This window comes from Heliangelus exortis, chromosome 1 (assembly GCF_036169615.1).
Source record: "Heliangelus exortis chromosome 1, bHelExo1.hap1, whole genome shotgun sequence".
NCBI classification, from domain to species: domain Eukaryota; kingdom Metazoa; phylum Chordata; class Aves; order Apodiformes; family Trochilidae; genus Heliangelus; species Heliangelus exortis.
The window spans coordinates 113554024-113577039 of record NC_092422.1 but is presented as its reverse complement, the minus strand read 5'-3'; the positions used below and the strand labels follow the sequence as shown (position 1 = coordinate 113577039).

Here is a 23016-nt window from a genome sequence, read left to right as displayed (position 1 = left end):
AACTACTTTAAGGTCAGCAAGTGTATTTTTTTTAAGCTTCATTCAGGCAGTACAGGTCTTGTGGGGAGAGGGACAGGTGAGTGCCTTCCAAGTGAGCACTTCCAGGTCTGTTATGGCATTCTTTTGAACCAAAATCTTTGGACCCCTGCTCCATAATCCTAATCCTAGATGAATCACGTCAGTTTCCAGGAGACATCATCTTGAACACAGTACACACGCCACCTCTGGCACACATTGAAAAGCCAGTGTAAAGAATAATAAAAAAAATTTATTGTTGCTTCATAGCATAAAATTAATAAATCCAGGATATCAAAGCAAGGGGCATAAAAAAAATGCACAAAAGGAATGTGATTAAAACAAGCAGCCATAAGATTGTTTCTAAACACCATTTCCTGCAACACATCCCTTCCACAGCTCTGTCTCACTGATATTTGAGCAGTCTGCTACTGACTGGTGCTGGGACAGCTGGAAAGAATGGTACATTCATTATCATCCCCATGCTATAATATGGGAGTGAAATCTTACTCCATACAAGTGAAAGGATACACAGCCAAAAAAAGCCTCTATAGCTTTTTTATGGATTCAACCCTCTCTCTTCTTTCTGGATGTAACATCACAACAGGGGCCTCCTGAGGCAGGGGTTTTCAAGGCCAGGCAAAGGTGGAGGGACTTCTCCTGGCCCAGAGAACAGTCTGTACCACAGGCAGCCTGAGAGAGAAGTATCTATACAGTCCCTTGTGCCACTAAACACAACAGCACTTCCAGTCGGTTCTCTTCAGGGACAGAGATGCTGACAATGTCCACAAGGAACAGTGTGTTTGACTGAGGTGGGATCTCTCATCAAGGAGCTACATGATGAAAAAACAGTACCACTAGGATTTACTAGAAAAATAATTACCTGTAATATCCACTGGGTATGGAATGAGAGTCCCAAACATCCGTTGAGCCTCCAGGCAGCTGGATTAATTTTAACCATATGCCCTGCTTCTTCTTCAGTCACAAGTTCAATAATTTGTAACTGGAAAAAAAGCTATCCATATTGGTTTTGTGAGCTGTTTCAGCTCTTCCATACCCCAAGAATGCACCAAGGCAACTAACTGAAAAGGACGTTTGAATAAGATCTTCCTTCCTTGTCAGCAAGCAAGATCATTTTCAAATGTCTCCTTCAATTCCCTCCAGGAAGGAAGCATTTTACTACTAACAGGTTCAGGTCACCCTGCTGGCAGTCCACCTTACACGGTCCCACAGGGTAAGGATGTTGCCTACAACCTCCTCTATCATCTCTGAACTCATTGGTCTGGCTTTGCATTTGCTGGGCCTTGAAGTGCCTGCTTGCAGACAAGCTTCTTCAGCTGATCCAGTTTATCGTCCCTTAAGGCATCCCGTATGGCATTGAAGAAACTGAAATAGTGCTGGAAGTTGTGCATCATGAGCAGGACACCAGCCAACAGTTCATGGGACATGAGGAGGTGATGGACATAGGCACGAGTGTGTCTCTGACAACAGTAACAGGAGCATCCTTCCAGCAAAGGACCTAAATCATCTTGGTACCTAAGGAGGAAGCAAGGTTGGATAATGTTAGGTAAGGCAACTCATTCAAGCAATTAAGAGTCTCCAGTTACTACCTGGCCTTTTGCAGAACCTGAGCCTCCAGCTGCTGTAGCATTTGCTGTCATCTAAGACCACCAGCCCCACTGGCACAAAGGACTTCATATAGCATGTCAGAACTTACTACAGAGCCAACAGCCCACACATCTAAGTCAATAACTTTGACTACATCACTGCAGAGAGAGAGGCCTTATGTGTGCCTTCTCTGGCAGAAAAGCTGCAGTACAAGACATGCCTTGCTAGCTAAACAAAGCTTTACCAATTCCATTATTCACAAAACAGTGTTTCCCCTGTGCTAGGAGATGCACCATTCTCACAAAGTGGAGAGGACCAAGCAAAGCAATACAGTTGTCTATGCAGACAGTAGCTGTGGAAAAGAGAAGGAAGGGCAGGTGCTAACACTGGTCAAAGTCTTGTGAAGTACTCAGAAATGACAGAATCGCTCTGCAGCTGCCCAAACTGAGTCAGAAAGTGGAGTTTAAACTCTTCATAGTTTAAATAAAATCTAGCATTTCAAGATGACCCAATTTAGATGCAGACAACCAAAAGCTAAAACACTTGTCCAATACTCTCCAGTCCCAGAGTACGGTTTTTCAGCACATTTATGTGTTTATGTTTTATGAAGTCTCCCATCCACTGATCACATGAAATCAAACAGCACAAAACCATCATACACAGCAACATAGCTGCAGGTGCCCTCCTCACAAACTCATGTACCTTTTGTCCTTCAGAAATATCTCAAATGGTGTCATTTCTGGGTCAGCTTTGCAGATTTCATCCTGGTCATCTTCAGTACCATCCTTCTCCAGGCCCTGGGCCCCATTTTGTGTTAAAACTGTTTTAAATAAAAAGACGACAGCCTTTTACAAACAGGCAGCAAGGGCAGAGGAAGGGTAACAATCTTGCAGTAGGTATTTCTGCTACTCTTTTGCCAGATGAAAACTCCTGCCACAAGTTTCCACTTCTTTCCTATAGAAAGCAAGTATTTTTCTTCAATTGTCATAGATTAATTAACACAATTTTATATTAAAACAGCTAGAGACAAATGAAAACAGCTCTACTAAGCCTACTGAAGAGTCACAGCTGAAACAACAGTATAACTTTTTGCTGCTCTACTGAACTGAATTCTTAATAAAGTTTCAAAAATATCTCCAGTCTGAACTGCATGCTGAATAGAACAAAAACACCTGAACAAATTGGTTTTAGTGAAATTTTGTTAGGGTTGACAGGCAATTCATCTGAATTCAATCATTTTACTTTCCATGGTGTCATGAGGCTCAAGAGATTTAGATGCCTTTATTTTTTATCCATTTTTTTTTTAATAAAAGAAGATATGGGAATCAAAAGAGGCTGGTAGCACAAATGCAGAAGATACACATTCCACATCTGCCTTTTCAGTAGTCAGCAAAAATAAAAAAAATCACCCCGTAATTTTTTAGGTTTACATTTTTAGGTTTGTTCTTAAGCAAGAAACACATGTAGAAACATCAGTATTTTTGCACAGTCCAAATCTTCTGAGTGTTACAGAGGCAAAGAGGCAAATTCTGGGTCCTTACCCAGAATTCTTATGATTTAAGAATAAGGTGAGACAAGGTAAAGAACAAACAAAGAGAAGGATTAAAAAAACCAGCACACAGAAACAAGATGTTCAGCTCTATTCAGCTGGTTATGAACTATCCATCCATGAAAAGCCACTAGGTTCCACCCAGGAGGAAAAAGGTGAGATATTTTTCTGCATTAAAAGAATTTATTAGGCAAAAAAAAAAAAAATGGCTGCTTGAAACACATGTGATAGAAGCTTTAATTGGTGACACACAGGCACCCATCTCAGTGTAATGAAGTAAGGAGTTAGGAACACCTCTTGTTTGTTTTGATATAAACCGATGAATGCAAGGACAGAAAGGACAGCTGCACACAGAAATGGGATCTCTACCTTTTGTCAGCTATAATGAGTAAGGGACTTAAAAAATATATTAAAACAGGCACATTCAGGTCCAGAGAGCAAATCAGATCAAGTACCTAACATCTCCACTTAATAGGCCTAGCCATCACTACTAATGGTAATAAAAAATTTGCCAGTGCTGTCAAGCAAAAACACCTTTCTTCAGTGTTCAATAAGTATATAAGCATATTTTGGCTAATTAGACACTCAGATCCCAGGCTGAGGCCTCAGGTTCACCTCAGCAGTCTTAACACCAAAATACCTCACCTTCAAAAGCAACACTTGACAGTGGAATTCCAATTTTTTTTTAAACGGTTACTGCACTTGTTTCAGGAACAAAAAACTCTAATACAGATTCCTCCAAAGCATGAATTATGCTTGCCACAATACTGGTTGATACAGTAAAAAATGGTTATGACCATCAAGGAGCCTACCTGTTGCTTCAGTATCTGGATGACAGTCGTAACTGAAAACCAAGGCACAGCCTCGCTCTGTCACTTGGAAGGGAAAGAAGCTCTCAAAAATGTCCACTCCCCTCTCAATGCACTCAAGCACCTCATCTGGTTTGCCTACACCGTGGATGATTCTGTAAGACACACAAGAAGGCAAATCTAACATAATCTGAGCACCTGAAGGAAAAGATCCATGTGCAGCACATGTGGTTTATCCCCCCACAACTGTTAACCAGAAGGCAAGTGGGTACAACAGCCATCGCTCAGAATTCTCTGTGCTTCCATTTCCCCACCTCCAGCCTATCCAGTACATGGCAGGCTTTTCTTTATCTGCCATTTGAAAGGCAGCAATCATCCTTCATTTAGTCCTGAAAAACTTCATTATGTTTGAAGCAATTTGGTTTCTTTCACGCAGACATGAATACACCTAACATCTATGTCACGGAACAGATCTTTTCCTTAGTTGTGTTTGTGCCCCAGGGAACTACCAGATTCCAGACAGGTGGACCCCTTGGCTTGGCATGTGCTTTGGGAGACAGTCTAAAAGGACTTGATCAAGAGCAGCAGGGACAGCTGTAGATGGTTGGTCAAAGATACAAGTCCTTCAGGTGACAGCCACATTATGTAGCACTTGGAGAACAGCCTGAAGGAGAACACACTGATGTTATTGGAAAGAGAACAGTTCCCTGCTTTATTCTTCACTCTTCTTTACACTCTACCTGCTCAAATGATTTAGCCAAAGACCTAGGCTGTAACATCTCCTGGGACGTGGCATTATGAGCCAGGAAGAACCCACCTGGATTGCCACCAGTGGTAATAGGAGATCCTGCTGTTAGCCAGAGTTATCTGGCAGCTTCCCTGAGTGTGGGGGAAGCAGAAGAGAACACAGCAGAAGAGAACTCCTGCAAGTGCACGGCTGCACTGACAGAAGCAGAAGCTAATGTAGGGCAATGATCTAAACAGATAATTAGGAAAATACACAGGGGCTGATAAATGAAGTCACAAGGTGCCATTTTTAGTCACTTTTCTAAGTACTCCAATTAAAATGATGAGTGCAGAATAAGGCTGGGACAAGTTTACAACACAAGTGTCTTACGTTTAAGCCTCTCGTGGCAAGGAGAAAATTATAATAGTTAAAACAGCATCTCTGCATATATGATTAAAACCCTTGCTGAAACTTATCTTTGCACAGGTAGGAGAAACATTTTTTCTTGCAAGGGTTCTGATGCTATTGAAAAGGAAAATAAATTTTACCAAAAGACTTCAGCACTTTGGGTACATGAAAGGACCCTACAGAGTACATTCACCACATCATTTCACCACCACATAAAAAGCTGCTCTTCACTCAAGAAGCAACTGAAAGTGTCTGCCTTCTAGAGAATTTCATACTGGGTTAGAACACAGCTGCAAACAGACTTCTCCAGCCAGAATGGCAAAGGTGATTCGGGAAAGCAGGATTGTCTGAAATTTACTTGAGGTACTTACAAGACCCCCTAGGGCCAAACAGCTTTCTTCCTACAAAGAGGTCAGAAACATTTGTCTTAACCAGACAAGCAAACTGTTTGATAGATGAGGCAGATGCACTGGTAGCCACTAAGGTTAGCTGAGCAGATTGGTCTCTAATGCTCCCAGGGGATCTTTTTAAGTAGCTCAAACAGACAGGACAGCAACAACACAGCAAGCCTTCTAATTGTCAGGAAAATTCAAACCCCAGGTGCTGCTAAGCATGAACAAGCTGCAACACCAGACACATGCTTTTGCATTTAATTTCCTTTTGAACACCATTAGGTCAGAGCAATGCTCAGCTAGCAGAGGGCAGCACAGATACAGAAAGACAACAGGGCCCGAGTCACTCTCTTCATGAGATGATGAAAAAAGCACCCATACTACTTCCATTGCTCTTGTAAGAGCAACCCAGGCAAAAACCTGCAAGCTCAACCCAATGATCAGAAACCCATGTACTTCTGAACCACTGGAAAATACTAGCACACATTTTCCTGAAGTCTTTAGTTACTTTTAGTTAGTTATTTATAAAAGTCAAGAGCACTGCCACTCCTGTCCCATCTCAGGGATGGATCACACCTCGAGTACTGTGTCCAGTTCTGGGCCCCTCAGTTTAGGAAGGATATCGAGGTGCTGGAGCAGGTCCAAAGGAGGCAACCAGGCTGGTGAAGGGACTCGAGCACAGATCCTATGAGGAGAGGCTGAGGGAGCTGGGGCTGTTCAGCCTGAAGAAGAGGAGGCTCAGGGGAGACCTCATTGCTCTCTACAACTCCCTGAAAGGAGGGTGTAGCCAGGGGGGGTTGGTCTCTTTTCCCAGGCAACTCTCAGCAAGACAAGAGGGCACGGTCTCAAGTTGTGCCGGGGGAGGTTTAGGTTGGACATTAGAAAGAATTTCTTTACTGAGAGGGTGATCAGACATTGGAATGGGCTGCCTGGTGAGGCGGTAGATTCTCTGTCCCTGGAGACATTTAAAAAGAGACTGGATGTGGCACTCAGTGCCATGGTCTAGCAACCGCACCGGTGGGTCAAGGGTTGGACTTGATGATCTCTGAGGTCCCTTCCAACCCGGCTAATTCTATGATTCCATGATTCTATGATTCTATGATCTAATGGGTACAACTAGCAACTGAGAATGCACAACTCAGAATCCCAGCACAAGCAGAGGAAACAATTGCTTTGGGCCAGGCTGTATCACCTCTGGTAGTTCATAGGCTTGGTGCCTCAGGTACTAGGTCAGACCTGGTTGCCCTAATATCATGTAAGCACTGGCTAGTTCTGCCAGCACCCTTCTCTGCTCTCCTTCAGTTCAGGCCAGAAAGGACTGGAAACAGGGCAGTTTTTTCTGAGAAGAGGTCCCTGTAAAATAAGTTGACAATAATGTTCTTGTTCAAGCTGAACTTCAGGTAAACCTTGGCCTCAGGGATGAAATGCAAACAGCCCAGACATATTTCATACCTGTAATTCTTCATAGAGATTACCCTAATTAAAATTTGATTATTCTCCAAACACTTGGAATACTCAAAACACACAGCATGAAGGCAGCCTGACATCAGTTACAGCTAAAAATTGAAGCTAGGGTTGAAGACTGCAGCCTGACATGGGGTAGAATTTATGCAGTCTGTCACACACACAGAGCTCTGCAATACAGTGATTATTTCCTACAGTGATATTGCACAGCAGCCTGTAGATGCTGCTTCTAATAGGACAGATGGACTTCTTGGGATATTGCCCACACAACTTACCTTGGTTTATCCTCTGGCAGCTCTGCTGTGACAGAAGCTATCAGATTCAACTTGGTCTCTTTGGCCATGGCACATCCCTGGAAGCCATCTAGCAGAAAGCCACCCACAGGCCGCTTGGCAGTCTCCCTGGCTGATCTGAGCCTCTCCTCCAAGATATCTCCACCTTCAATTGCCCCAAACATTACACTTCCTTGTAGTTCCTGGCCCAGGAGAAATATTAGAGTATTAGAAGTATTAGAGCATGCTCTGCCAAAGACACACAAGACATCTCACAGCCCAGACTCCAGATGCCTGCTATTTAAGCCCTACATTCCCAGGAACTTGCCAGAGACAGTGCTTTGTCCTCAGCTACATTATACAATGTTGTGTGGGGAATACTCTAAGTGTAAGGTAGAAATGACATCGGTAGAGGCAAGATTCTTACCTTACCTTAACACTAACTCATTAAGAATTTTGGTGCCATTCTGTGGTGATTTGTGTGATTAAAGTGAATGCAATCACCACCGATCATCTTCATGCACAGCTTTTTTTAGGTAGCACATGTGTTGGTGCAGAATACAAAGCAAGTGCTGTTATCCTGGGTGTCAACACCACATCTCACAATGAGTTGTCTTTCAGAGGATTCCAGTCACCCATTTTCCTTTCTGGTACAGACAGTATGTCCCTTTTCACCACAAAGGAGGTACATTTCAAAGCTGCTGGAAGAAATAAAGGATAGAACAACACGATGGGGAAGAACAACACGATGTCCCAGTATAGGTTGGGGGCTGACCTGCTGGAGAGCAGTGTAGGTGAAAGAGACCTGGGGGTCCTGGTAGACAAGAGGATGACCATGAGCCAGCAATGTGCCCTTGTGGCCAAGAAGGCCAATGGCATCCTGGGGTGCATTAGAAAGGGTGTGGTTAGTAGGTCAAGAGAGGTTCTCCTCCCCCTCTATTCTGCATTGGTGAGGCCGCACCTGGAGTATTGTGTCCAGTTCTGGGCCCCTCAGTTCAAGAAGGACAGGGAAGTGCTTGAAAGAGTCCAGCGCAGAGCTACTAAGATGATTAAGGGAGTGGAGCATCTCCCTTATGAGGAAAGGCTGAGGGAGCTGGGTCTCTTTAGTTTGGAGAAAAGGAGACTGAGGGGTGACCTCATCAATGTTTTCAAATATGTAAGGGGTGAGTGTCAGGGAGATGGAGCTAGGCTTTTCTCTATGGTGACCAGTGATAGGACAAGGGGTAATGGGTGTAAGTTGGAGCATAGGAGGTTCAAGTTGAATATCAGAAAGAATTTTTTTACTGTAAGGGTGACAGAGCCCTGGAACAGGCTGCCCAGGGGGGTTGTGGAGTCTCCTTCACTGGAGACATTCAAAACCCACCTGGACACGTTCCTAGGGGATGTACTCTAGGTGGCCCTGCTCTGGCAGGGGGGGTTGGACTAGATGATCTTTCGAGGTCCCTTCCAACCCCTAGGATTCTATGATTCTATGATTCTATGATAGCACTGGCAAATTCTAGCAAGTCCTCCCTCACTTGGAACTGAGGAGAATTCAGAGCACAAATATGTGTTTTCTCAATCTGAACAGGAAGATCCTACTTTGCCCACATAAATAGCACAAAGATGAGTGAAACAAACACAGTGCAGTCCAAAAGCAGAAAAAAAAAAGGAAAGAAAAAAAAATAGTTCGCCTCAACTAGGAGAGTTAGCTATCCTGGTGCAGGAGGGAAGTTAAAAAAAGATGTCAGAATGAAAACCCATCATGCTACTGGCATGAAAGAAACTAGTGACTGTCCTGGACATTCTCCAATATGTATGTGTGACATCATTTCCTACATCCTGGGACTTGCCCAGGATGCAACACAGATCAAAACACAGCTGTGGTGCCATTACCTTGATATTTTTGAGACCTTACCGGTGATTTTTCTTGCAGCTGGAGGCATGCATCCAGGAAGGAAAGTGTCCTATCCACAGACTTCTTGGCCCTTTTTCTACTACTTTCCCCAGAAAAGGTGTCTCCATCAGAGAGGCACTGGAACCAGTCTGGCTGGATGGCCTTCTGTATGTCCATGAACTTGGAAGCTGACACTTCCATGCGCCCTGAGGTTCCCCACAGGGACACTGTCTGTCAAGGAAGAGTAGGGATGGATGTTAATTGCAAAGGTTAACAGATCTTAAGGGTCAAAGAAGAGAAGGAATCAGTCTGGTGAAACACCCAATACTTGGAGTGATACTTTATAGGTAAGTTCTCTGGGAGCAAGGCTCAGTTGATCAGCTGTACTTGGCACAATAAACGAAAGAAGAAAGAAACCACACTCAACACAGTGACTTAGCCACAGGTTTGGAAGTCTCTGAGATAGAGCAGCTGGTCTGTAATCACACAGATTTCTAGAACTGGGAAAAAAATTCAAAAGAATAAAAGATTTAATTGCCAAAATTATGTTGTTGTCTCATGAAAAACAGAGAAGGCTGCAGTGGGAAATATAGCTCCCCAGTTCTCTCTACACAATGCAAAACCAAGAAACCATTTCCTCTTCCAAACAGTGAATTCATATCACCCATGTGAATGTATGTGTTTATATAAACCACACAAACTGGGAAGAATACAGAAAGTTGTTAGGCAATTTAATCTTAGACTCCAATGTTATTGTAGGTCCCAAATCCAGCCACTAAAGAGAAGACTGAAATACCCAGCACAAAAGAAACACACAGGTTTCAAGCAGAGCCAATGTAAGAAATGGCAGGCACTCATTAGGATTTTGCAGTCTTCTCAGTTCCCTCCACATGCTTTTCATTCTGTGTGCTCACACGGGCCCCCATCCTCCATCATTATGCCATGCTACCCTCAAAAGATTTTAAAGCAAGACAAAAACACCTGTACAGAGAGGTTATGTTACCTGAACACCTCTGAACTAGACCTCTGGACCACTCAATTCACTAAACATTCAGTCACAAAGTGTTGCTGGAGCCACTGCAGAATCTGTAGTTAACCTGTGAGTGCAGCTTGGCAGATGCTTTTGTTGTAGTATTCTTAAGACCTGTGACACTACTGCTCCAAAATTCTAAAGGTGTACTCAAGCAGGTTAAGTATTAGGCTCAAGCCTGTTAAAAGTTAATTCTTTTCATCACCATCAGCACACTTTTTAAAATGAGGAATGGTTTTCAGGTATCTAAGTAGCTTGTTACTTGAAGTGTTATGGGGACTTTTGGGGGCTTGAGGCTTTTAACATATTCTTCTAGCCCACGCCAGACAGATTAAGCAATGCAGTTCTCATGCATACTAATTCATAAATTGCATTTGATCACGGGATGCAAAAAAAAATTAGAATGTTAATTTTTTGCCCAGTCTCCATAAAATATAAAAAAGATTGCATAAACACACCACACATCTGTTGGCTATTCATCCAACTCTCCTGATTATTTTTGGCTTCATCAGTCAATTTTACTAATTCTGAGTAACAAAGAAATAGGCAGTAGTAACATTTTTGTAAATTTTCCATTAAAAAAAACCTATTCCAAAGGAGAGAGATTCCAAATTAGTACCTGCAAAACAACTGGAATGCAGCAGCTGCATGTTATTCTGCAGCAGCATGTTGGCCAGTTAGTACCTGCTGCCTCTTATGTGAGAACATCAAGGAACATCTGGTGAAGGCAGGCAGAGGGAAGTCAGAACTGTTTGAGCCAAAAGGCACAGAGTGTAATCACATCCAGTTACCTTCAGCCTGCTCTCCAGAGGAAAAAAAGCTTCTCTAATAAATAAAATAGCCATGAGGCCTAGAGAACTGAGCATTACCACATGATTATTTAAATCCAGCCTGTGCCAAGCTCTGTGCCAGAGAATCCAGAGCTTTCTGTCCCATTGCTTTCTAAAAGCTTTTGAAGTATTTGACAAATACTATCTGACAAATACAAATATGCTGACAGAAAGTATTTTCCAGCATAGATCCAGCTCCAGAAGGCACTGCAACAAGGTGACAAAAATTGTCACCAGCTTACAAAAAACAAACAAACAAACAAAAAACAAAAAACCAAACCAAACCAAAAAAAACCCAAAAAAAACACCCCAAACCTGCAACATCCAGGCTTAGATGGCTGCTGTCACCTCATAGCAGCACAGCAGTGAGTCAAGCTTCAAGCAGTTCCTTCCCTACCAGAAGACAGAACTCAGCCATGGTTGACAGCTCTCAACAGCTGGATGGCAGTAGTTATCCCCCATCATTTAGCAACTTTTCACCAAAAGTGACCATACTCAAACAGGCCTTGGGCCTGATCATATCTGAGCATGTCCCAGGAGTGGCCCCCCTCTAGGCCAAAGCTGTGGCAGGCAACATGTACATCTGGGCATTGCAAGGGCAACACAGGTGCCTGTAGAATGAAACGGACCAACATCAGCAAGTCTACCTGGATTGCTGGGCTATATTCCTGCAAATACTAACTTCTTGCACTTTGTGGACTTGTAGCAGACTGTAAACACACACACACAGAAGTCCAGGTTAACTGCTTATCAGTGGCATCACCATAAACTTGTACAGCATACAAGCTGAAACACACACATTTTCTTTTACTACCATATTAACCACGAGAACATGAATTACAGAGCTCTTGTTTCTATCTGCATTGCCACTTAACTGTTCAGGAACTGTTCAGGGAAGGTGCTGCCAAGTAAGAAAATACCCAGCTTTATTTAGTTAGAGGAATGAGCATGTAAATTACATTCCTCTGTGCAAATATTTATTTTTCTATAAAGCATTAAAAACATCTTGTGGCTGTCTAAGCACACCCACACAAATGAGGGGAAGACTAGCAGCTTTTTTTTTGGGAACCTTAAGTTGATTCTTGCAAGTCAGTTACTTTACCTTGTTGGTGTTGTAGCCAGATGGACAACGAGTGACTGGGTCATGAAGGGAGCAGTACAGCACCACGTCTGGCATACCTGGGAACAGTGACAGACAGAAATTCATGAACCAAAGAAAATAAAAAAACCATAGTTTGTAAATTTGCAAAAGGGAAGAGAGTAGTCTCCCACATGGAAGTACATCCCTTTGGGAAAAAACCCAACCAAACAAAAAACCCATAAATGTCCATTTGATCTCTCATCACCAAAGAAGGCAAACTTTTCCTCCAGCTTTACTAGCTGGAGAGAGGAGAGCACAGCATCAGGACAAACCTACGCAGCTCCTTTGAGATTTACTTATGCTGCTTCTTGATTAATGCTCCTGCTGCTGAAATTTGCTAGACTCAACAGTTGATTCACTTGACCACTCAACAGGTACACTGGAGACATCTGACACCTGACATCATCTAAACTGAGCAACAGCCTCAAGTCCAGAACTTTCAAGGGATGACATTGTATAGCGAGAGAAACAGATCAGCTACAGAAATGAGAAATTTATCATCCCTGCCAGATGAGAGGCTTCAAATGCCATACAGAAAGGCAGATAGCTTGTCTCAATGATGAACAGTTTTCTTTTCACAGATAGGGAGTGAAATTGCTGAAGCCTCTGAAAATGTTTCAGATAAAGTTTCAGATAAGGCTTCCGAGAAGTTTCGGATAAAAGGGGATTTTCAATTTTTCTTGAAGGAATAAGTTGCCCCAAGGCAGGCAAGTTTACTGATAGTTGGGTGCAAACTTCCTTTGGAAAACCAAGCCATAACTTGTAATGTAATGAAATGCACATCCAAAATCTTGATCTGCTATTTAAAGCAAAGATTGGCCTCCATATATAAGACAAAAATGCTAAAACAATTTTAAGAATTACTAATTCATAAAAATGTTCACAATTTTCAATACAAGTATTAGCAGCTCAAAATTTTTCTTACAAAGTCCACTAGATTCTGTACATAAAGAACTGTCTTTATATCATAGAAATTAAGCAGACACACCATGACTTTAACAAGATTTGCTCTGTACTCAGAGTAATCCAAGATATTTAAACAAACAAAACATTGCAGAGAAGTAGCTTGTTGACCTGGCTGATCATCCTCTAGTTCTCTGAGCTACCTCCACAAATATAAAAGCTGTTTATCATACGGATATTCACATGAGGTGCTACCTCTGCATGCACTGCACAGTCAGGTTTCTTCACCACATGAGTCTGACAACTGTGATCCTGGCTGCACACCCCATGCAGTCAGGCCTCAGTGATCTATTATGACAAAGAGAAAAACTCTGGACAGTCACAACTGTCCAGACTGAGCATGACAACTGCTGCTTTACTGAGTCTTATCAGCAAGATGTTAAGATAAAGATATCATCTAGGAACTGTATCAAGAATGGAGGTGAGTATATTCCTAAAACTGCCTGTTTAATGTGGAAAAAATGGCAGAAAAATACAGGAAGTAAGTAGAGACTTACTGACTGATAAACTGACAGAATAGAAAACAGGGAAAAAACCCAAGCTTCTCCACCTTCTCTTTTAGCTAGTCAGAACTCCTGCAAATTCAACACGGCTCCTTCCCCTAACAACCTGTCAGAACAGGAACAGCTCGGAGGCACATGTGTCTGCCTGCTGAAACTGCTCAAACTGATTTGATGTGGGGTGCCTTACCTGTTTATTCTTCTACTGGATGAAGATTTCCTGTTGGAAATCATCAGAAGCTATGTAAGAATCAAAAAGCAAACAGCTTGAGCAGAAAGATACTGTCAGGAAATCTATTCGGACAGCTCTGTGGGGAAGGCCCTTTTCATGAGAATCTCTAATTCCCCTCATCAAAAGTTAGAAACTGCAGTTAGTAAGATTCATTTGCAGCAGGGACTGGGGGCTACATTAAAACATCTCTCAGTTCTAGTCTCAACTTTTGGGTTAACCCCATCCCAGGTGGTGCTGAAGCCCCAGAGAAGAAGGCTGGGTGCAGAAACAGAAATAAAGCAAAACCCAACATTTCTGTAGCCTGTTTGATGACTTCTAGCCATACTACTGACAACACACTATTTCAAGCTTTCCTTAGTGCTACTTTGGGTGAGAAAATCCTGAAATGTGAAAAGCCTATATCTTTTTTACTACCGTAATGCCTCAAAATGCAGTGGGATCCATCTGTGTTACATGTCCAGGCACAGAAGCAAATATACACACTTTACCTATAAACTTTGCAGCTCCTTCTTTATATTCTTCCAGGACATCATGGATTTCTGCCCTGCATCCAGACAGAGAAAAACATCAACTAAGCAAAAATCCATCAAGAAAGATTGGTAGTGTCCTAAGCAAGGCTTCTGTTCCCATACTTAAGTGAACGTGGATTTCTTTAGACACTGATAGCTGCCACCTAGCTACCAGGCAGCAGAACTGAGGCAGAGAGACGAGGGCCCCAGAATCACAGCTTACAAATCGGAACACTCATAAATCTGTGGCAAAGAGGCAGAGCTTTTACCCACACTAACCACTGGCTTGCTGGACACCACGAAGCGGCACTGTGACTTTTTGGGTAGCACTACAGACGCGTGTCACTCAGCAACCACGCAAGTTGGGGAGCACAGAGCTTCTGACAAGCCTCACGATGCTCATCATAGAATCGGCTGTGTTGGGAGGGACCTCAGAGATCATCAAGTCCAACCCTTGATCCACTACCGCTGCAGTTCCCAGACCATGGCACTGAGTGCCACATCCAGTCTCTTTTTAAATATCTCCAGGGACGGAGAATCCATTACTTCCCGGGGCAGCCCATTCCAATGCTTGATCACCCTCTCCGTAAAGAAATTCTTTCTAATATCCAACCTAAAACCTCATCGTCCCTTTCAGTTGCCACTAAACTCGTTTTGAGCGCCGCCTGCTCCTACTCCTGGTTATTCTGCTGGGTTTGTGTCTTAGCAACCTGTGAGGGGTCCGGTTAAAAGTCGCTCGGAACTTAGGCCACCCTTTAGGCCCTCTACCTGCGCCCCACCACCCCACCGCGCCTCTCTCCCGTGGGGAAGCAACCACCGGCTTCCAGGCTGTGCCTTTGCTCCCGGGGGAGCTCGAAGCCCCGCTTGCCCCCCACCAGCGTCGCGGGGGCTCGCTAAGCCTCGCAGACCTCCCCCCCCCTCCCATCCCCGCCCCGCTTCCTCGGCCGCGGCACTCACATGGCGGGCATGCTGATCTGGGCCACGGCCGGGACGCCGGTGACCGTCTGCAGGTTGTCGTGTGTCAGGTGTGGGGCCGAGCCCATCCGCGTGTAGAGCAGGCAGCCCGGCAGCGCCAGGGCGGCGGCCCCGCTCCTACCCAGACCCACCAGAGTCCCCAGCCGCCCGCCGCCCGCCCCGCACAGCTTCAGCTTCATGGCGGACCCCGGAGCTTTGTTACCGGCCTGGGCAGGGGCGGGAGGAACGGAGCGCTGACCTCCCCGCCGCCCCAATCGCCTCCTTCGGCATCATCACCCCGCGCCGGCGGGGAGACACCTTCCTTCCCGCCTTCCGCCGCGGGGAGGCGGCGTTGCTATGGCGAAGCCTCTCCCGGCTCGGCTCGCCGTTGGGACGCGCTGAGAAGGGCGAGCGGCTGTCGGCGGGACCGTGTAGGCGGCCATGTCCGTGCCGGGGCACTGCCCTCACCTGTACCGCTGGCGCCGCCTCACCGCCGGGGCCGCCATGAAGGTAACGGGGACCCGGGGACCGCAGCGGGACCGGCGGCGGCGGCGGGGGGAGCGCTAGGGGGCGCTCTGAGGAGCGCTGTCCAATCAGGCCGCGCCCTGGCGGGTGAGGGGCGGGGCGTGGCCGCCACGGCCCCAAGGGCGAAAAAGGGGGGCGGGGGATACCCCCTGCTTCCCCGAGGCTCTGGAGCTTTTGAGGAGGGGGGTTCGGCTCCGGACCGACGTGTCCCGGGGGGGTGGGAGGGTTCCGGCAAGTGCTGCTTGATTTGCCGGAGGCCCGATTTAGGGAGAGGTGTCCCTGCCCATGGCAGGAGGGTTGGAACTAGGTCATCTCTGGGGTGCCTCCCCACCCGGATGATTTTCCGATTCTCGGAATGGTGCTGAACTTGGTGGCATGAAATTGGTCACAAACAACAGTGGTTGTGACACTGCTATTTTTTTTCTCAACTCATTTCCAGCCAAGGTTTGACTCTGATGACTTCCTGGAACGCTGGATCCAGGTGAAGTAACTTGCACAGTAACCCACTCAAGAGTAAGGTACCTTCTTGCCACGCACAAAACTCACGGGCTACACACAAAACTGTTGTTGAGCAGTACTGTACTTGGGATGTATGGGCAAGTAATACAAGAGAGTTACCCCAAAGCACCATTTCCTGCACCTACAACCACCTGAAATCAGGGAAAAATTAATTTTAGGATTAATTTCCCTTTGTTTTGCTTCCTTCAGCATCCCCCATGCTTCCACCCCCAGCCTGCATTTTACAGCTGGTAGGAGTGATGCGTCTGCCTTCTCATGCAGCCTCCTAGACCTCTGGCAGCAGGCAGCAGGTTTCTGTGGTTGCCCTAGCACAAAGGGAAGAAATTCTATAGAAATGGTGGCTGTCAGGGGTACAGATGTTATACGTGAAAACACAGTGACACGTCAGGACCATTTACACCTCAGAAAGATGGATATGGGACTCAGACTCTTTACACATCAACCATCCTGGTTAGGACAAAGTGGTTGATACCATATTCCTTGATGGTTGCTGGGGACTAGCTCAGCAAGTCTCCATCCATCCCCCAGGGGCATGGCATTCATTCCTCCTGAATTGTTGGCATGAATGTTGGCATTCTCCCTACTGTTCTCCAATCACTATGACTGACACTAATTGCAAAATGAGTGGTTATTACCAAACGATTTCCAAGTCAGATTTCTGTAGTCAAACGAGCAGTTGGATAAATGTGTTTCAAAAGAAATCTATTATATATGCTATGCTGCCTTGTGTCACGTTCCCACTGATGTTTGCTCTCTGTGGAGGAGAAACCTGAATATAGGAAGTTTAAAAATTGATATCTGGCAATCCTTAGAAAATTTTTTCTTTCTTTAAAGAGAGTGGGCCAAGCCTCTGAGTATGGTGTCTCTGAAGCTTTTTCTCTTCAAAACGCAAGGTACCTAAATGGGCCTTGTGGTCCTTTGACAAGTTTGGAAACCACAGAGGAAGATCAGAATGAGGCCTGCGAGGAAGGTGAGTTGAAATACTGTTTGCCACAAGCTGCCTAAAAAGGACTGTTCTTGATCCAGCATTGTGGTTCTGATCTGATCAGTCTCTTGCAATCTTGAAACAATAAAAAGCAGTTCATAGTAAGATGACTTTCATCTAATGGAGAAGGGCATATGAAGAATCAATTGCTAGAGTTCAAGGTAGATCTTAACTAGTGTGCCTAACAGAAGGAAAAACTCTCTGTCTCCTGGAGATTTCAGGTAAAGATGAGGATGAATACTGCCCTTAAAGACACACTAGAAGGTCAATTACAAGTTAGTGAGCTATAGAAAACCAGATGAAATTACCTGACGTATTTCATAGCAGACCAGATGTGAAAATGGAGTTTTGTTAACACTTATGAATAATTGTGTGGTTTTGCTTTGATTCCCATCCAAAGTTTTTTTCACTAGTTAGCTAACTAAATATTCCCCCTGGTGATGCCTACAGCCACAAGGGCATACTTAAATTTGAAAACAAACTGTAGTACATCAGCAAAAAAAGAAAATAAAAAAAAAAAAGAGAGGGAAACTATCTCCCATCAGTGCTATAAGTACATTTGCAATGTAAAAGATCATAGGAGACAGGATTTTAAGAATTAAGTTAACCATTCTTTTCAGATTCAAAAGTGAACCGTACAGAATGGAATGAAGACACATCTGAAGAGCACACACCTCAATACAGGAAATCAGCTTTTTTCCTTGTAATCCTTAAGAATTCAGCTAATAGCACACAATGCCCCCATCTGCTTACAGTGCACTGTCTGCATCATACAATGTAGTGGCTCGAAAGGAAAAGTTGTTTGCTTTCCTCATGCTTCTTTATTATTTTAGTTTGCCCTTCTGTGCTCTTTTATGTCTGCCAATCCCCTGGGATTGTTCTGAGCTCAACTGATAGCCTTTTATCTGGAATCCATTATTAGAATACTATAATGGATATATGGTATTAACTACACATAGCCCACTTTGCAAAGGAAGGTATTGGTAAGAGAAATGCCAGAACTCTCTTACTCAAATTACAAGGAGCTCTGCTTTTTGTTATCAGATATATTTCCTTATTCTTGAGCTGGCCAGAGAGATTATGAAAGAGAACAAAAGTGATTTGAAGGACAGTAAACATTAGATTTATGTTTTCTTCAAAAAATCCTCCTCCTTTTAAGGAAGTTTTAAAAAGGCTTTATATCCTTAGGATATCAGGACTCAATGGGAGAAGCTTCACTTCGTGTCAGAAATAGAGATCTGAAACAGCTGCTTCCTCCTGTCTGTTGGCTGTGTGCCTTTCACAGGGGATGGCTTGCACTTCAGTGGCTGCTGAGATGCCTGCTCTTTGCCCATCCTCACTGCATGAATGGCTCAGCTTCTCATGGGGGGCTGCTCCTGATGCCTGGCAGGTTACAGCCCTGTATTCTGCTTCAGGAACAGCTTAGCCATCCCTGCAGCGAGGCCAAGTGCTTTGTTGAGGCAGCAACTATGCTAGCTGTCCTTGCTTTTGAGTAGGAACTCTGAAAACAGAGGGTGTTTTTTGCATTTTTCCACGGAAGAGTGGAGACACAGTCCCCAAAAGGACTTTACAGTCAGTTGTTCATTAGGCAGTTTACCTTGTTGAGGAGTACCAAGCCCATTCCTGTAGGTGCAGCATCAATTCTGAGTACAGGTGAAGCTTGCCACTTGACAGATTTTAACCTAGACTCACCAGTTGTTCCTGGAGCTGTAGCACTTGCAAGGACTAACCTGTACACACAAAGCAAACATTTCTCCAAATGGTGGGGTTTTTTTGTACTTAACATATCACAGCCTTGGCTGTACACGTGGGAAATACCTGTCTGCAAGTGCTGTGATAAAACGTGAAAACTGAGTTATGAACTACCTCGTATGAATTCCATCTTCTTGATAAATGCTATAATAATCACATGAGTGATCTAAATGTCTGCAGAGTCTTGTAGGAAAAATGAAGCACAGAGGAATTAATTTGTGGCAGGTACGCCAGGGAAATGGTTGCCACTTTCTCTTCCTGTTCTTTAATAGGTCAAGAAGGTAACATTTTCTGTAACAGGTCAGCTTTCAGTCATTTTAGCCTTCCCGGCCTGTGATCTAACTATCCCAAGAGACACAGTTTTGCGAGTTTACACTTACCCCTGTATTTTTTTAAGCAAATGAAATAATCAGTCTCTTTCCTCATGGTAGCCCAAGAGCTGCTCAGTAACTGGATCAAGTCCAAACTGCAACTGGAGCTGATGAGCAATGGGGAGGAGGAAGTTGACTCTGTCCTCCTGGAGAAGCCTTCTGCAGCCCCTCTGAAGTGTGAGCAGTTTGATGGTGAGAGCACAAGAAAGCAGTTCCTAGATTCCTTTCCAAGGGTGTCCTGGGGAAGGGAGCAAGACCTTGTGGCTTGTCAAACTGAGAGGTAAAAGTAGCTTTGAGGCTGGGAGAGTGGGCTCAGTTGAAACAAGATTAGAGGTGGTGATTTTTCTCTCCCAGCTCTCAGAGCAGCTTGGTGTAGGACTGCACAAATGCACCTCATAAACATTTGATGTCTCCCTTCGTAAAAGGAATTTTATTTCTTTTGTGTACGGGTATTTGTGAGGTCTGTCAAATTTCTACAGCTGTTCAAGGTGCTCAGAGGCAAGGCAGCGAAGAATGGATGAAATGTTGTTATTGCTCCAGTGTGTTCAATGGGTGACTGATTAAGGCTCTTTGGGGATAAATGGAGTGCAGTCAATGTGTCTGCTTTCATTAGAAATGCATTCACAGCCTGGGAAAGTGATCCTTTTAATTATGTTAGGCTTTGTGATATGAGACAGAGGAGTTTATTTATTTCAGACTAGCCTGAGATAATCTGAATTCGTCATTTCAGACATGTACAGCTATCTGGAACGTGAACTGGAAAGTTCTTCTGTCCAAGAATATCTACAGCATCTTTTGCAGAGTGAAGTTGTGAACTGTGGGATACTGGAAGTCCTTAGACTAGAGGACATCAAAGAAAAACAAAAATTTACAGATCCACGAATAATCATGGAGCTCAGGCACAAGCAGGTGAGCAGGCAAGACAGCAAATTAAAAGGAGTAAGATGGAGGATTATAGGATTAGAATAAATGCTTAGTGATACTTGCCTGGTTTCTCTCCCAACCTGCAATAATCTCTGACTTGTAGGCAAATACCTGAGGCTACTCTTCCACAGTTTAGCTGAAACATCGCTCCATTTCCATGTGCATGTTAGCCATTCACAGTAACTTGCACAATCAATTTTCACTTCTTCTGTTCAGGTTTTTCCCCTTTCCAAAGACTGGCAGGAAAAGCTGCTATGGCAATAAGTTCTGAGTTTGCTCCCATCAAGTAATACTGGTTTAAGTCCATTTTCTTGAATGGAGTTTTTCACTAGTCTGAGAGCAGAATCAGCCCAGTTTGCACCAGCTACATACAGGGTTGCTTGCTTCATTTGCAAGGTGGATTGTGACCAACCCTCTCAGTCTGTATTGAACCACCGTTTTTTCAGCTTTAGGCATCTGCTTTGACTTTTGCTGATTTTCTCCTTCCCAGGTGAAAGAAAACCGAATGAGACACCAGAAGGCATTAGAGCTTCAGAGACAAGAAGAGTTCCTGAAGAAATCAGTTCTGTTGGAGGCCAGGCTCCAAGCACAGGAGGAGGACAGAAAGAAGGCCCTAAAGGCCAAGAAGGAAGAGGAGGAGATCCAGAGGGAAATGGTGAAACTACGAAAGGAAATGGCTGAGAAGAGGCAAACCACGGCAAAAGCACGGAGAATGTAAGAGGGAGAAAGGGCAGGGAAGGAAAGCACCATGTGAAAAATAATTATCAGCTCCTTTTGTGAAATATAAGAGGAACGGTGGTCTCAAAGGAAACATCTGCTATTCCTCTGTCTCTGAACTCTCTCAAAACCTTTTATTATTTTGTTACCAATATCAATAGCAGAGTTTATCATCAGTGAGTAGATGGGCTAAAGATACTGTTAGGTTCCCCTCAGCCATTATCAATATGTGCATTGAATCATTAAGCAGGAGTGTGTTTGCACCACTGTGCATTCTCTTCTTGAACTCTGTGGCCCCATCCAGACTTTTTAGCCTCCAAAGCAGCATAAAATCCATAACACGGGAAAAAAAAAAAAGAATAAATAAGATAAAATAAAAAAAAATAATAATAAAAGAATAGTCTGTGCTGAAAGTCTAGCACTTACAATACTTCCTCTGCTATGAGAGAATAAAGAGTATTCTTGGCTGGGAATTCTGCAGAGACAATTTTTGCTTCTGATGAGCTTAGATTGTCACAGATGTGAATTTGTAGGGAAGCCATTTATTTACTTAGGCAGCCCTGACATCCAAAATCTCCTCATGCAAGTGTTTTACTGAAATCTTACTATTTTCTTCTGCCTGCTATATTTTGGAAATGTTCCAGACTGTTTAATCTCTGGGACCCCAAACCATGACAGAGGCTGTTTTTCAGAAAGTCTGATTTAAATAATCAGCAACTTTCTAAGTTATAGAGGTGATTCTCTTAGAATTGGCCTAAAAGAGAGTGAAACTGTTATAATACTTAGATCATTTTATTAGATCTCTGTGTTTGTTCACTTCTCAGGGAGGCAAAGAGACAAGAAGAAAGTCAGAAGGTGTCAATTCAGGAGGTATTTATTACTGCATCACCGCCCCTGGTCCTGAAGAAAGAGCAAGGAGAGGAGAAACAAAGAAAGGCTGAGGAGCTGCTACGCAGGATTCACAACAATAATCAGAGAGTGAGATTACCCTTCTTTATCTGAGACTCTGAACTACCTGCCCTCTGCTACCCTGTGCAAAACTGAAGTAAAAAGTCCAGGTCATCAGAGGTTTTTAGTTCTTCCAAACTCTTGATACTAGGAAAGTAGAAGAGCAGGGCAAAAAGTATCTTGTAAGACCAGGGGCAAGAAATGCTGAGCCTTCATCCCCAGTGTGTCTATGGCCCAAATGTACTCAATGGGACATTTCACTTAGAATTTGGGAAAATATGTGGCTCTCAGAATAGTTGCAAACCTAAAAGCTTCTACGATTGAGAAACAGTCAGATGTACAGAGGAGGCAGTGAAGCAAGATTTCTTTTTCCCTTGAAGAAGGAAGTAGAAGGGGGGAAGTGTCACAACAGGGCCTGAGAAGCCCTTATTGTGTACATGGGAAGATATTTCAAAGATTGTCTTTCAGGCCCCGATGTAGGAGCTGGGAGAGGAAAGAGGAGCGAAGTCCTGAGGCCTGGGATGAATTTTGAGCTGGGTCTCCATGAAATGAAGTATGCCAGTGCATCCACAATAGTGGTTCCTCAAGGATCCATTCCCACTGGGTGGTGTGGTATATTCTGTGATATTACATTAGCTCTTCTGAGGGAAATATGCAGGCGTAAGCAATTCCTAGTAGAAACTTATTTCTTTTCTCCTTGTTATTCTGCTACCACAGACAGCTCCGACTTAAAACTTCCTAGTTGTATCAAAGACTTGCAATTAAAAAGCAATCTTTTTGTACTGAATAATTGTATATGGGCAGTCTCAGCAAAGGGAATAAATTTCCCTGAGTGCAGGTATGAATGCCATCCATCATGTAATGTTTCCAATTAATAGAGCAGCCATCATCATTAATGCCTACTTATCTACATCTAGAATGTTTTTAATAGAAGAGTCCCATAGCTCTTACAGTGATTCTCCCTGTGGCTCACTTCATCTGCCTCTCTGCTGGATC

At 43.9% G+C, this 23016-nt stretch overlaps 2 protein-coding genes across 5 annotated transcripts in view; one reads left to right on the top strand and one right to left on the bottom strand.

Moving 5' to 3' along the window:
- Positions 1-248: 248 nt before the first annotated feature.
- QTRT2 (queuine tRNA-ribosyltransferase accessory subunit 2) lies at positions 249-15590 on the bottom strand. 2 transcript variants are annotated; one of them, XM_071759607.1, is made up of 8 exons: positions 15283-15590; positions 14305-14360; positions 12083-12159; positions 9142-9351; positions 7248-7447; positions 3985-4136; positions 2326-2443; positions 249-1551 (listed from the first exon to the last, which is right to left on the bottom strand). In XM_071759607.1, the coding sequence occupies exons 1-8, from the start codon at positions 15477-15479 to the stop codon at positions 1290-1292; spliced, it is 1272 nt and encodes a 423-aa protein (XP_071615708.1). In that variant the 5' UTR covers positions 15480-15590; the 3' UTR covers positions 249-1289. The 2 variants fall into 2 exon arrangements, with proteins under 2 accessions (XP_071615708.1, XP_071615717.1); XM_071759616.1 differs by lacking the exons at positions 12083-12159; positions 14305-14360; positions 15283-15590 and adding an exon at positions 10770-10885.
- Positions 15575-23016, top strand: part of CCDC191 (coiled-coil domain containing 191) — a 20900-nt gene continuing 13458 nt past the window's right edge. Inside the window, exons 1-7 of one of the 3 annotated variants that reach the window (XM_071759574.1) lie at positions 15575-15789; positions 16244-16285; positions 17158-17293; positions 19492-19623; positions 20162-20340; positions 20846-21069; positions 21897-22050. In XM_071759574.1, the coding sequence (XP_071615675.1) occupies positions 15721-15789; positions 16244-16285; positions 17158-17293; positions 19492-19623; positions 20162-20340; positions 20846-21069; positions 21897-22050 (936 nt within the window). In that variant the 5' untranslated portion in view covers positions 15575-15720. The other 2 variants (XM_071759584.1, XM_071759594.1) reach the window with 2 other exon arrangements.

What these genes read in the sequence shown, in the direction of transcription:
- QTRT2 (XM_071759607.1), bottom strand. Translation starts at nt 15,479, where the DNA reads ATGAAGCTGAAGCTGTGCGGGGCGGGCGGCGGGCGGCTGGGGACTCTG. An exon ending in CAGATCAGCATGCCCGCCAT is followed by an intron (nt 14,361 to 15,282) that starts GTGAGTGCCGCG and finishes GTCTGGATGCAG; the next exon opens with GGCAGAAATCCATGATGTCC. An exon ending in ATATTTCTGAAGGACAAAAG is followed by an intron (nt 1,552 to 2,325) that starts GTACATGAGTTT and finishes CTTCCTCCTTAG; the next exon opens with GTACCAAGATGATTTAGGTC.